Source organism: Hypanus sabinus, chromosome 15 (genome assembly GCF_030144855.1).
Source record: "Hypanus sabinus isolate sHypSab1 chromosome 15, sHypSab1.hap1, whole genome shotgun sequence".
Classification (NCBI taxonomy): Eukaryota; Metazoa; Chordata; class Chondrichthyes; order Myliobatiformes; family Dasyatidae; genus Hypanus; species Hypanus sabinus.
This window is the reverse complement of record NC_082720.1, coordinates 76,069,381-76,082,532: the sequence shown is the minus strand read 5'-3', so window position 1 is coordinate 76,082,532 and position 13,152 is coordinate 76,069,381. Positions and strand designations below refer to the sequence as shown.

At 40.7% G+C, this 13,152-nt stretch overlaps 1 protein-coding gene across 5 annotated transcripts in view; it reads left to right on the top strand.

Moving 5' to 3' along the window:
* si:dkeyp-23e4.3 (rho GTPase-activating protein 7) overlaps nt 1-13,152 on the top strand; it is a 191,065-nt gene that overhangs the window by 136,328 nt on the left and 41,585 nt on the right. Inside the window, exon 1 of one of the 5 annotated variants that reach the window (XM_059990532.1) lies at nt 10,848-11,079. The exons of 3 other annotated variants lie outside the window; for them this stretch is intronic. In XM_059990532.1, the coding sequence (XP_059846515.1) occupies nt 11,067-11,079 (13 nt within the window). In that variant the 5' untranslated portion in view covers nt 10,848-11,066. Of the gene's footprint in view, nt 1-10,847; nt 11,080-11,461; nt 11,487-13,152 lie in introns of those variants that run through there. One more of the 5 variants, XM_059990533.1, reaches the window with a different exon arrangement.

Genomic DNA, 13,152 nt, shown 5'->3' with positions numbered 1-13,152 from the left:
GACTAGACTGAACTCCTGCCTCAGCAAGGACCTGGACCCATTGCAATTTGCCTATTCCCACAGTAGGTCAATGGCTGATGCAATCTCAATGGCTCTTCACAAAGCTTTAGACCACCTGGACAACTAACACCTATGTCAGGATGCTGTTCACCGACTATAGCTCAGCATTTAATATCATCATTCTCACAATCCTGATTGAGAAGTTACAGAACCTGGTTCTCTGTACCTCCCTCTGCAATTGGATCCTTGACTTCCTAACCAGAAGACCACAATCTGTGCGGATTGGAGATAACACATCATATGCGCTTAGCCCACTGCTCTACTGTCTATATACACATGATATATATAGACATAGCTCAAATACCATCTATAAATTTGCTGGTGATACAACCATTGTTGATAGAATCTCAGGTGGTGACAAGAGGGCATACAGGAGTGAGATTTGCCAAATAGTGGAGTGGTGCCATAAGCAACGTCAGTAAGACAAGAGCTGATTGTGGACTTCAGGAAGGGTAAGATGAAGGAACACATACCAGTCCTCATAGAGGGATCAGAAGTGGAGAGAGTGAGCAGTTTCAAGTTCCTGGGTGTCAGGATCTCTGAGGACCTAACCTGGTCCTGACATATTGATGAAGACAAGACAGCGGCTATACTTCATTCGGAATTTGAAGAGATTTGGCATGTCAACAAATACACTCATAAACTTCTATGGATGTACCGTGGGGAGCATTCTGACAGGCTGCATCACTGTCTGGTATGGAGGTGCTACTGCACAGGAGCAAAAAAGCTGCAAAGGGTTGTAAGTTTAGTCAGTTCCATTTTGGGTACTAGCCTACAAAGTACCCAGGACACCTTCAAGGAGTGGTATTTCAGAAAGGCAGCGTTCATTATTAAGGACCTCCAGCACCCAGGGCATGCCCTTTTCTCACTGTTACCATCAGGAAGGAGGTACAGAAGCCTGAAGGCACACATTCAGTGATTCAGGAACAGCTTCTTCCCCTCTGCCATCTGATTCCTAAATGGACATTGAACCATTGGACACCACCTCACTTTTTTTAATATACAGTATTTCTGTTTTTTGCATGTTTTTTAATCTGTTCAATATATGTATACTGTAATTGATTTTTTTTCTCTTCTATATTATTATGTATTGCATTGAACTGCTGCTGCTAAGTTAACAAATTTCATGTCACACGCCGGTGATAATAAACCTGATTCTGATTCCAATTTACAACCCCATCTTGAATGTCAAGTGACTGAACATTCTTGACCTACCTCCCATGCAGGACCTTGTCAAATGCCTTGTTAGACATGTAGACAGCATCCACTGCCTCGCCTTCATCAACTTTCCTGGTAACTTCCTCAAAAACAATTCTAAAGTTGTTTAGACACAAAGCCATGCCAATTATCTCTAATCAGTCCCTGTCTACCCAAATACTCATGTATACCCTTGGGATATCTTCCATTAACTTTCCCACTACTGATGTCAGGTTCTCTGGCCTATAATTTTCTTGCTTATTCTTAGAGCCTTTTTTAAACAATGAAACAACAGTGGCTATCCTCCAAGCCTCCTGTATCTCACCTGTCACTAAGGATGATTTGAATATCTCTTCTAAGGCCCCTGCAATTTCTGTACTTGCCTTCTAAAGAGTCCTAGGGAACACCTTGTCAGGCCCTGGGGATTTATTCACTTTAATTTGCTTCAAGATAGAAAAACACCTCTTCCTCTATAATCTGCATAGGGTCCATGACCTCGCTGCTTTGCCTCATTTTTTATACTCCTCAAGTATCTCATTTGTTCCTACCTTCCTATACCTGCTATACACCTTTTACTTAACCAGAGTCATAATCTCTCTTGAAAGCCAAGGCTCCCTAAACGTGTTATCCTTGTCTTTTATTCAGACAGGCATATATAACCTTTGTACTCTCAAAATTTCTCTTTTGAAGGCTTCCCATTTACCAAATACACCTTTGCCAGAAATAGCCTGTCCCAATCCACAACAGATCCTTTCTGATACCATCAGAATTGGCCTTTCTCCAATTTAGAATCTTAACCTGAGGACCAGACCTGTCCTTTACCATCATTACCTTGAAACTAATGGTATTATGATCACGCGATGCTACACAAACTTTAGTCACCTGCCATGTCTCATTCCATAATAGAAATTTACACTTTCTTGTTGGAACTTCTACGTACTGATTAAGAAAACTTCCCTGAGCACATTTGACGAACGCTATCCTATCTATTCCTTTTACAGCATGGGGGTCCAAGTCAATATGTGGAAAGTTAAAATCATCTACTTTCACAACCTTATGTCTTTTTCCAACAATCTGCAATCTCTGTACAAAGTTGTTCCTCTAAACCCCACAGACTGTTAGGTGGTCTATGATATAGCCCCATTAATGAGGTCATACCTTTCTTATTTCTCAGTTCCTCCGATGAAGCCTTGCTAGACAAGTTTTGCAGTCTGTCCTGACAGAGCAATACTGTACCATGACACTTACCCAGGCTTGTAACGTCATCCCATCCCCTCGATCATGTCTAAAACAATGGAACCCTGGAATACTGAGCTGCCAGTCCTGCCCCCAATGTAACCAAGTTTCAATAATGGCTACATCAGAAAGATTATTTAAAGGAACCATCTACCTATATATAACCTATGTTAGAGAGAGTATAGCAACAGCCCACCAGATTAATTCCAGGAAAGGTGGTTTTGTCATGTGAGGAAAGTTTAGGTAGTCAAGTCCCAATAACTTGAGTTTAAAACTCAGAATAGATCTAGGGGTTAAGTTGATCTAGTGTTGAAATATGATTTGACCAAAAATCCAGGATGCATTTTTGAAAAACTAGAACAAGCTTTTTCTTTGTGATTGTCGGATCAATGAATCATGACCTGAGAAAAACACATAGCAATAACTGTGTCCCTTCCTTACGCAACTGTTGAGGCACGCAGTTGGTTGATGTCAACCATGGATATTATGCCGTAGCTGTCTAACATGATGCATAGTCCAGGGCAGTACAGTATAGGACACCAAGCAGTATGCAGCAAGCTCCCCCTCTCCACGCAGCTGATGAATCCAAAGGAATGGCAGACACCGATACAGTTTGGCACCAGCTGCATCGCAAGAGTTGCTAGTAAGCATTGAACTCTAAGTAGGACCGCCTTAAGGATTTAGGCAGCTCTGGATTTTTCCTTGGGGTTTACTCTCGAAGCCTTCCCCATGTGTGAGTATTGAAACAAGGCAGCGGAGGTTTGAGATCAGAGATGAGCTGCCAATCACAGCTAACAAGCCCCATCTGCCCAAAGTGACTGGTTTTAAGGCGCCAGTAACCTGCCTTTGCCCTTTCTCCTGTTAGTAGAAATGGTTCTGCCAGGCTCAGTAGCTAAGCCACACATGAAGGTCAGGTGCTGGACTTGGTTGTCAGAGGCTATTTGAAATGCACACCATTGGGAGCATTTAATAGGTAGAGTGAGCTTATCCCCACTATCTTCCTTCAGCTACCACAACCTGAAGGAACCACATTTTCATTATGTAATAGAACATGAGAAAATCTATATATTTAGTTTCAACTCTTGGTATTTAATTTCAACTGTTAAAGTGTGCTCTCTGAATCATGTTACTGCTCCCAAACTCCCTGAAGTTTTCACCCTGATTAAATTTAGACTGAGGTGAAAAGATTACAGAAGCATAGGATTACAAGCAGGGACTCTTTCCCAATGTAGAAATGACTAATATGGCTTTTGAGGTAATTGGAGAAAAGTGTAGAGGTATTTTTTTTACACAGAACAGTAGATGTGAGAAACATGTTGCCAGGGTAGTGGTAGAGGCTTATACATTAGGACATTTAAGAAACTTATAAATAACCATACGGATGAAAGAAAAATGGAGGGCTATGTGGAAGGGAAGGGTTAGGTTAGATTAGAAGGTCAGCACAACATTGTGGACCAAAGGGCCTGTATTGTGCTGTAGCACACAATGTCCTATAAATCTATTAAAGGTCAAATGTATTGAAAACATTTTAAAAATAAATACCCACAAGTGGTTTTAGGCAACAAACCTCTGCCTAATAACAATAAGGAAAATCAGCCCCCCGAGACAACAGGTGCCTCCGCTGATGGATGGATGAATGTGATGTCAGCCAGCCGTGCATCTGGCCAGTTTGCCTTCTAGATCCATGGAGATTAATGCTTGGAAAGTGAGCTGATGATGAACAATACAAAATACTTCTGGCTGGGCAGCTGCAGTCCATTTTTTCTCTGTGCAAAGGTTCAGTTACAAAGAGGTAGTTAAGTGTATAAAGTGAATTTTCCATGGTTGAGTTCAAGTTTCATGCAAGCTGCTCGCGACATTTGTTACTGGTTAACCCTTTTCCTGAGCTGTGACACTAGTCGTTGCATTTGCTGGATGGCAAATATTTTCATGTTTACATGATACATATATACACTCAGTGCCCGTTAAATAGATACCCATTACAACTAATAAATTAGCCACCTTGAGTGTATAGTTGAGATCGTCTGCTGCTCTAGCCCATCGACTTCAAGGTTCGACGTGTTGTGCATTCAGAGATGCTCTTCTGCACACCACTGTTGTAATGTGTGGTTATTTGAGTTACTGTTGCCATCCTGTCAGCTTGAACCAGTCTGGCCATTCTCCTCTGACCTCTCTTGTTAACAAGGCGTTTTCACCCACAGAACTGCCACTCACTGGATGAGTATAGACGGATAGACAACTTAAAATTTAATCATTAACTTGCATATTGCCTTCAACATTTAGTTGAGGAACAGCAGAATTCTATCTTATCCCAATTGTTCATTTTTACATTAATCCTTTCAGATGATAAAATTACATGTGAGTTTCTGAGATACTCAAACCACCCCATCTGGCACCAACAATCATTCCATGGTCAAATTTCTTCCCCATTCTGATGTTTGGTCTGAACAACTGAACCACTTGACCATATCTGCATGCTTTTATGCACTAAGTTTCTGCCACATGATTAGCTGATTAGATATTTGCACTAATGAGCAGTTGCGCAGGTTTACCTAATAAAATGGCCACTGTATGTTAAGAATAAAAGTTTATTCATTCTGAGTACTGTTGACAGGGAATAATTATTTTCATGTGAAAAATAGCCTTTGATTAATTTTGAGAATATTCTGATTAAACCCTGTTTTATAAACATCTACACCACCATCCCCCATTTTATCACATTCCACACCTCCACCACTGCTCTGCTCTCACTTCACTGGTTTGCATTGGTAAATGATCTCCATCAACATTTCTTTGAGGTTCAGAGGTCATCAAACATTGCAAAAGAGTTTCTTTTTCAGAAAAGCATTTGCAGTTTCATTCTTCAATGTAATTTTATCATCTGACAGGACTAATGAACAATTGGTATAAGGTAGAATTCTGGTGTTGCTCAACCAAATGTTGAAGACAATATGCAATTAATGATTAAATTTCAGTTGTTTATCCCACTGTACACATGCGTGCATACACTTTATCTTTCTGCTCTGTGTTGAAAGCACCTTGGACCTGCTTCACAGCACCATCAGCATGAAGTGCTTGGCACGCAGAATCATTATTGTCAGCCTGGTATTTATGGCTCGACAACAAAGCCTACTACGGTTCTTCCATGCCGTGTCAAATTGTTCAAGTTCTTTCCTTTGTAGGACTACATATTGCTTTCTAGGCTATAAAGGTATTCTGTCTACTTTGCTGCTGGGATTTGATTAGTTTCCTCTTGTGCCTCCACTCCATGCCAGCCAACTTCTCCTACCTGAGCCCATCCCCTCAGTTTGTGTTTGACATGCCTTTTTCTCTTCTCACTACTACTATTGGGCAGGAGGTGCAGGAGTCCACACCACCTGATTCAGGGATAGTCATTGTCCTACAATCAGCAGACTCCTGGACCAGTGTGAATGGCTTCGCTTGCCCCAGCGCTGAGTAGTCTCCACCGGGTGGCCTCAGTTTTGTGGACTCCGCTGCCCATATTCTTAGTATTTGTTTACTTTATTAAGTTATTTGCACAATGTGTCCTCTTTTAGCTCATTGTTTTTTATTGTTGTGCATGTTTTTTTCATGGACTCTATTGTATTTCTTTACTTTCCTGTGGGTGCCTGCAAGAAACAAAGCACTACAGCTTGGGTCATTCCAAAGATCAATTCCAGTGCCGTCTGTAAAGAGCTTGAATGTTCTCCCTGTAAACCAAATTGGTTTCCTCCTGCAGTCCAAATGTGTACTGGTTAGCAGGTTAATTGGTCATTGTAAATTTTCCTGTGACTAAGCTAGGCTGGGCAGTGAGGCCCTTTGGACCTGAAGGGCACGTTCCACACTCTATCTCTAATTATGCAAATGAAATAAAATGAATCTCAACATTGTATATGGTGTACATAGAGTGCTTTGATAATGCTTTTACTTTAAACTGTGAAATAAAGGAAATAGTTTTCCAAATAACCAAACAATATTTTTGTAGTTTCAAGCCTTCAATGTATGCAATCAGCTGTGAAGTAAGATATGTGACCTGATTTTTTTTATCTCTGGATTTGTGTTCTTGGCAACACCAGTGATTATTATTATCCTTCCCCAGTAACCCTGAGCTGCGTCCTCAAATCATCTGATGCTAGTTTTGATGTAAGTGCATAGTTTTCAAGTAACTTCAGAAAATACTTAAATTCATCGCATTAGTTTGGGATTTCTTTCCAATGATTTTATTAGTTTCTACATAAAAGAATGCAGAGTACAAGAAAGCGTATATAAGAGGTCAAAAAAGATTTTTAAAAACTACCATAATAATAACTTCATAATAACAATCTCTTTCCCCATATTAAGTTAATCAATAGTCATATTGAAATATACTAATTTATTACAAAAAAGGAATCTATTCCCTAACAAGACCGAAGCTGTTCATTAAGGAGAAAAGAAGGTAAAATACCTTCTCATATAATAAAAATTAATAATAGCCAACACCTGAGTTTAAACAATGAATTGAAGGTTTTGAAAATAATTCAGAAAAGGTCCCCACAATGTTTGAAAGTCTTGGCGAGATCCAGAAATTGAACAACAAATCTTCTCTAAATCTAAACATGACATAACATTGCATAACCATTGAGCCTGAGTAGGAGGAAAAACTAATTTGGGATTTCTAAGCATTTCAAAAGACATATGCATTCATAGAACTTGACGACACAAACAATATGGATGAAATAGTTTCTAAAAGTCAGCTATTCAGCTCCTTCCCATGGTATTTCTCTTAACGATATTATACCGCCACCTTTCACAGCTGGCCTACTATCAACATATGAAATCATAGAAGGTTTGTGTATTGCTTCCATTCTGTGCCTATAAAAGTCACCGAGAGATCTAACCTGATCCCATCTTCCAGCACTGGGTCTTTAGCTCTGCAGACAACAGCTCTTCAATTACTCGTGTGAGCACCTTTATAAATCTGACGAGGACTGCAGCTTCTACCTTCTTTCTCAATTTGAGTCCACACCACCAAATGATTGGGGAAAAAAGCTTCTTTAACTCCCCTTCAATTATAGCAATGCTTAAAGTTTACACGCTGCTAACACTTATTTTACTTTCATTTTGGGCCCACAATTTTGTACAGCTCAATCTCCTCTCTGTCTACATGACTCAAAATGGTACCTAGTTAATCTCAAAGTAAAGTTTGAAGTAAGGATTTATCATCAAAGTACATACATGTCACCATATACTACCTTGAGATACATTTTCTTGCAGACATTTCTAGGAAAATAAACAGGATTTATGAAAAACTATCCATAAACAAAGATTGGGAAACAAGCTATAATTTTACACTTCTGGCAACATCTGTGTCTTCTTCATGCCTTCTCCAGTGCAATTGCATCTTTCTAGTAACCTAGTGATCTGTACAGTACACAACACCACTTGCTGTGTTGTACAGCTCCAGCAGAATGTTAAATGATCTTAAATTCTATATGTCAGTTAAAAGGGAATCTCCTTGAGTGCATTTTAACCACCTTCGTACCTTGCCCTGCAAACTTTTAAAGAACTGAGGCAATGCAGTCAAGCTCCTTTTATGTTCAATTGAGTGTTTATTCTCTTGCATTGTGCAGCTTTCTATCATTACCTCTCTCCCTGGAATAAATTTGCTTTCCAACTTGACTGCACAAATGACCAAACGTACCCTATCTTAATCTTTTCACCACATTGTCAACCAAAAGGCCAATTTTTATTTTTTTGCCCATTTCTTTATTTTCCCTTACAGAGTCAAAGTCAAATATATAACAATAACCAAGGGACTCAGCGCTGGACTCCACGAAACATGTTTTAAAACCTATCTTTATTCCCAAATTAACCAATCAACTATTATCTTTTGTTTTCTACTATTGAGTTGAGCTCAGATCTAATTGTCTACTCTTCCTTGGATTCCATGTGAGCTTGGCCAATGTCCACAAGCACTAACTCAAATGAACTTGCCCTCCTTTTCAAAAAGTCCATTCATGTACATCCAACATGAAGCCCACTTGAAAGATCAATTCTGACTGCCTTTCATTAATCTGCGTCTCTTTAAATTGAAATTTATACTGTCTGTCACAATTGATTCCAAAAAGTTATCCATCACCAAAGCTAAATTAAATGGCTTGTCAAGTTTATACCTCCTTTTGTAAAACAGCAGCGTTCCTATCCTGAAATGCCCCCTGCAATTTGGGAGGATTAAAACATTGAAGTTGTTACCTCGCCAATACACCTTTTCATCCTTGCTTCTCTTAGTAGCCTGAGAAAATTTTCATCTGGCATGGCCAGTTTAAAATGGTAAAACCCTTAAACACTCCTTTGCAACGCTTATACAATTCAATATCTTGCTCTTTCTTCAACGTGTGCAAAATATTGATTACGAATCTTGGTCTCATCAGTTTTTCCACACGTTATCTTTTTTTCTTAATAGGCACCACTCCTTAGACACTTAAAAATCTAATTTTTGTCAGTTGATTTGTTTTTTGAAGTTTCTTCTTAAAGACCTGAAGTTGGAATTGCATTGGGGGACCAGTTGTTGAGCACCTTTGCTCCATCCACCAACAGTGGAACTTCCCAGTGTCCAAACATTTTAATTTCAATTCCCATTCCAACATATCGGTCCATGGCTTCCTCATGTTCCACGATGAGGCTACCTTCAGGGTGGAGGAGTAACACCTTATATTGCATCTGGGTAGCCTCCAACCTGATGGCATGAATATCAATTTCTCTTTCCGGTTAAAAAAAATCTCTCCCCTCTTTTATTCCCCATGCTGGCTTCTTACTTCTCAACTGCCTATCACCTCCCCTTGGGTCCCCTGCTCCAATGGTTCACCCTTCTCCCTTATCAGATTCCTTTCTCTTCAGCCCTTTACATTTCCTATGCAACTGATTTTACCTATCACCTTCCAGCTGCCCTGCTTTCCTGCCCCCCCCCCCACACCTTTTTGTTCTGGTATCTTCCCATCTTCCTTTCCAGAACTGAAGAAGGATCCTGGCCCAAAATGTTAATTGTTTGTTTATCTCCATGGATGCTGCCTGACCTGAGTTCCTCCAGCATTTCATGTGTGTTGTTTTGGATTTGCATTCTTTGGCACAGGTCATTACAGAGATCAATTAATAATGTCAACTTTAATACTCAATGCATACATGTTACTTAGTACAAGATGGGTTTCCTCTTGCTACACTGGTTTCCTTGTACATTCCAAATTTGTGAAGGTTGGTATATTAAGTTCCTGATGTAAATTAACCCTTGTAGGTATGTAGGTAAGTAGTAGAATATTGGGGAAGGGGGAAATTTGCTGTTAAAATTGGGAATGTGTAGAAAACAAAGAAAAGGTTCATGTAGGATTAGTGTGAATGAGTAGTTTGGTTGGCATGGACCCAATTGGCCAAAAGGCCATTTTCTGAACTATATTTCTTAGACTGTATCTCTTTCTCTCATTTTGTATGATGCAAATAGCTTCCCATGTATTTCCACAACAAGGGGGAACTCACCAACACATGTACCAAAATGGCAATTTTAATCCTGTTTCCTAGCTTTTCATGTCTCAAATATGAGCAGCTGTGATTGTTAGCTGGCTCCAATTTATTGGCTCTCAATTACATTTGTAAATTGATGCTGCTTGTAATTTTGGAAGTGCACCAAAATTCTATGTTTGTTTTACATGTTTGGGATTAAACCAGTCCATCAACCTCTTGTATCCTAGAGTTCGTTCCCTTTCTTGCTTTTAGGAATTTGTTTTTGATTTCTGGTTCTTCCACAGTATAATCTATGAGAATGGAAATTGAATAAAATATTATTAAAGGTCTTTTTTTTCTTTAAAACGTTGATTCTTAAAAAATATCAACTATGAGGTAAAACCTCGTATACACATAATCGTGTGGTGCCCTACTGGCTTTACTAAGGGGGATTATTCAATTAAGCGCCCCATAAATCTGTGTCTTGAATGCAACCCCCTCGGCCTGGAGGTAAAATCTCTGGCTGTTGGGTGACGGTTCTCTGCTGTACTGTCAGCTCCCATTCATCCCTGCCAGTTCGGGCGAAGTTTCACTGTCAAATAGCGTCCGACTGGAGAGGAGCAGCAATTGTTCCCATTTTTAAGAAAACTATCTACCGTAGGATTTTCTTCCTCCTGACTATATGTAGAGAAGTACCTGGATACCTTTTAGTAGATGTTACAATCGTATATATTTTAAAAATCTCGGTGAATCCTTGCATTTGACAGCTGGGTTCCCCTGAGTCAGTGGAAAGGTCCAGTAAGACTCCCTGCCAACGGAGCTTAAAAGTCATACACACTCACCAGCTGTGCGGGGAGTCCGGAGCGGAGCAATGTCTTTGTAATGTGCTGGGAGGGGACAGAATACATTCTGTTTCTCGTGGAAGGAAGTACACTCATTTGTGGAATCTAAGCTTCGACCCTGGACCGCTCCAGAGAGCAGTGAAATGGACACTGCCTCTTACGAGGCACCAACTCCAGCAAAACTTTGCTGCATACTTCTTTGAATTGGAGCCGTGGTACCTCCACGAGGCTTTCCCAGCCGGCGGGAGCCTTCGCAGAAAAATGATAATAAAACGTGAGTGTCGACTTTCTTTGCGTCCCTGTCAAATTATATCGCAATGGTGATGCTCCAGAACTTGCTGCTTTTGAAATGAGGGTTTGCGATTCACTGAATTACTTGCGGAGTGATTAAGGGTCGTTTTGCTAGAAGACAGTGACTATTTTAAAATGTCCGGGTTGATTTAATATGGATTAGTTGAAAACGGCAAATTTGGTAACTTTAGCGAAGGTTTATTTTAAATAACTGCATCTCTCAGTACTTCTAAGTGAATGTAGGAAGTATAATGCCCTTCCGAAGCACATTGATAGTTAACGGTTTGTGTGCTTTAGTGAAACAGCAGTTCCGAGCGAACTTTTGTCGACGTGAAATATAGAATGAAGACTTAGTTTGAAGAGCAGCCAGGAGAAAGTGTATGAAAGCTGGTGAGCATTTTGTCTGCTTTGAAATACAGAATTCAATGGTCAGCTCTTCCGGTGGTTGTCATGAGCGGGGGCGAAGCTTCAGATCAGCAGCGGATCTCTCATTGGGATAGCGGAAGGGATATACGAGTCAATATGATCGCTGTTTAAAAGTATGGCCTTAAAAGCGGGTAGTTACACATGCAACGCACAGTGCTGGTTCTGGCTGGAAGTGTGTTTCTGAATATCACCTGGTGCTGTAACAGTGAACGTACAACATGAAGTGGTGGTGGGTGGGGTGGGGGGCGAATTTTAGTGGCCTAACCTGCTTTTTCCTGTTCGCATCCCCACTACTAAACCAACAAATGATTGATCTTGTGGTTCAGAGGATTTACGCTCTTTTAGAAATCTGTAAGTGTGCACGCTTTTTCTCTGAAGTGAAAGTTTGAAGTCGCCGGTGACCTTCAACGTAACGAGTAGCAACAACACGAAGCTTGTCCCATCTCTGTCATCGCCACAAATCATCTCTTCTCTCCCCCCCCCCCCCCCCCCCCATCCCCACTTACTAGGTGGAGCACACAATCAGCCCTCCACTCTTTCCGAACTAGCAGAGTGGCTGGATCTCCTCGAACCGCTACCTCATAGCGCGCCAGATACCTGGCTTCAAACTTGACCTCCGATGCTGTTTAAGTGGAGTTTGCACGTTATCCTTGTGACTGCGTGGCCTGGGTCTCCACTCGCATCCCAGAAAGTTAACGGCCTTTGTAATTTGCCCCAAATGAGTGTCCGAGGGAGAAGCATGCGGGGAATGAAAATTAGATTGTGTACGTGGGTGGTTGATTTTCCATGCAGGTTCAGTGAGCCAGGCGGTCCGTTTCTGTCCTGCATCGTTTTTCACGACTGACATCCAGCTCAATTGCCTGGGTCAGGAGAGCTCTTGAACTGAAGATATGGGACCACCATTTACCCACCCGATTGTTGACAGCACTATTGCGCAAAGATTGCACCGTTGTGCCCCAAAATCGATCAGATTAAAATCTTTCAAAGTCGGGCAGCATGTTATGCAATAAAGTCTTTTAAAATGCTCCTACCCAAACAAGATTTTTAGACCATGTAATTGAGTCTAAAATGGCCATATAGGAGGGAAGTTCTGAATCAGGCCAGTGAGATTGTGAAAATTCAGTTCTTAGGTCTTCCCCAACACTAGTTGGCTAGTAGGTGACTGGAGATGATCGGCCTCGCCTGGGTAATCTTACAAATCTAGATTGTTGCTTTGCAGCAGAATTTTCATCCAAGTTGTTGAATGAGAGAGAAATCAACCTAAAGAAGGTGTTAATAAGACAACCAGTCAGGACGAATAAAAGCCATTTGTCTAATCATTTTCAGCCTCTAACTTTAATAATGAAAATCGACTGATTTAAATGTTTGACAGAAAATAAGGTATGGAGTTGTGTAGGAACAAGGTGTTGAGCTAATAGGTCAGAAATCATCTTACTGAATGGCTCAGCAACCACGAGGGGTTTTTGGTTTTTAGTGTTTGGGGGGAATCAGCAGCCCAACAGAACTGCAAAGACATTACATTGACCAGATCTGTTCTCTGGCCCATATTATGGAAATCACACACTTCCTGTATTTTAACAAGATTTGAGCATATGAGTGGCACATTTCACTCACTACTTTCCACTGTAGG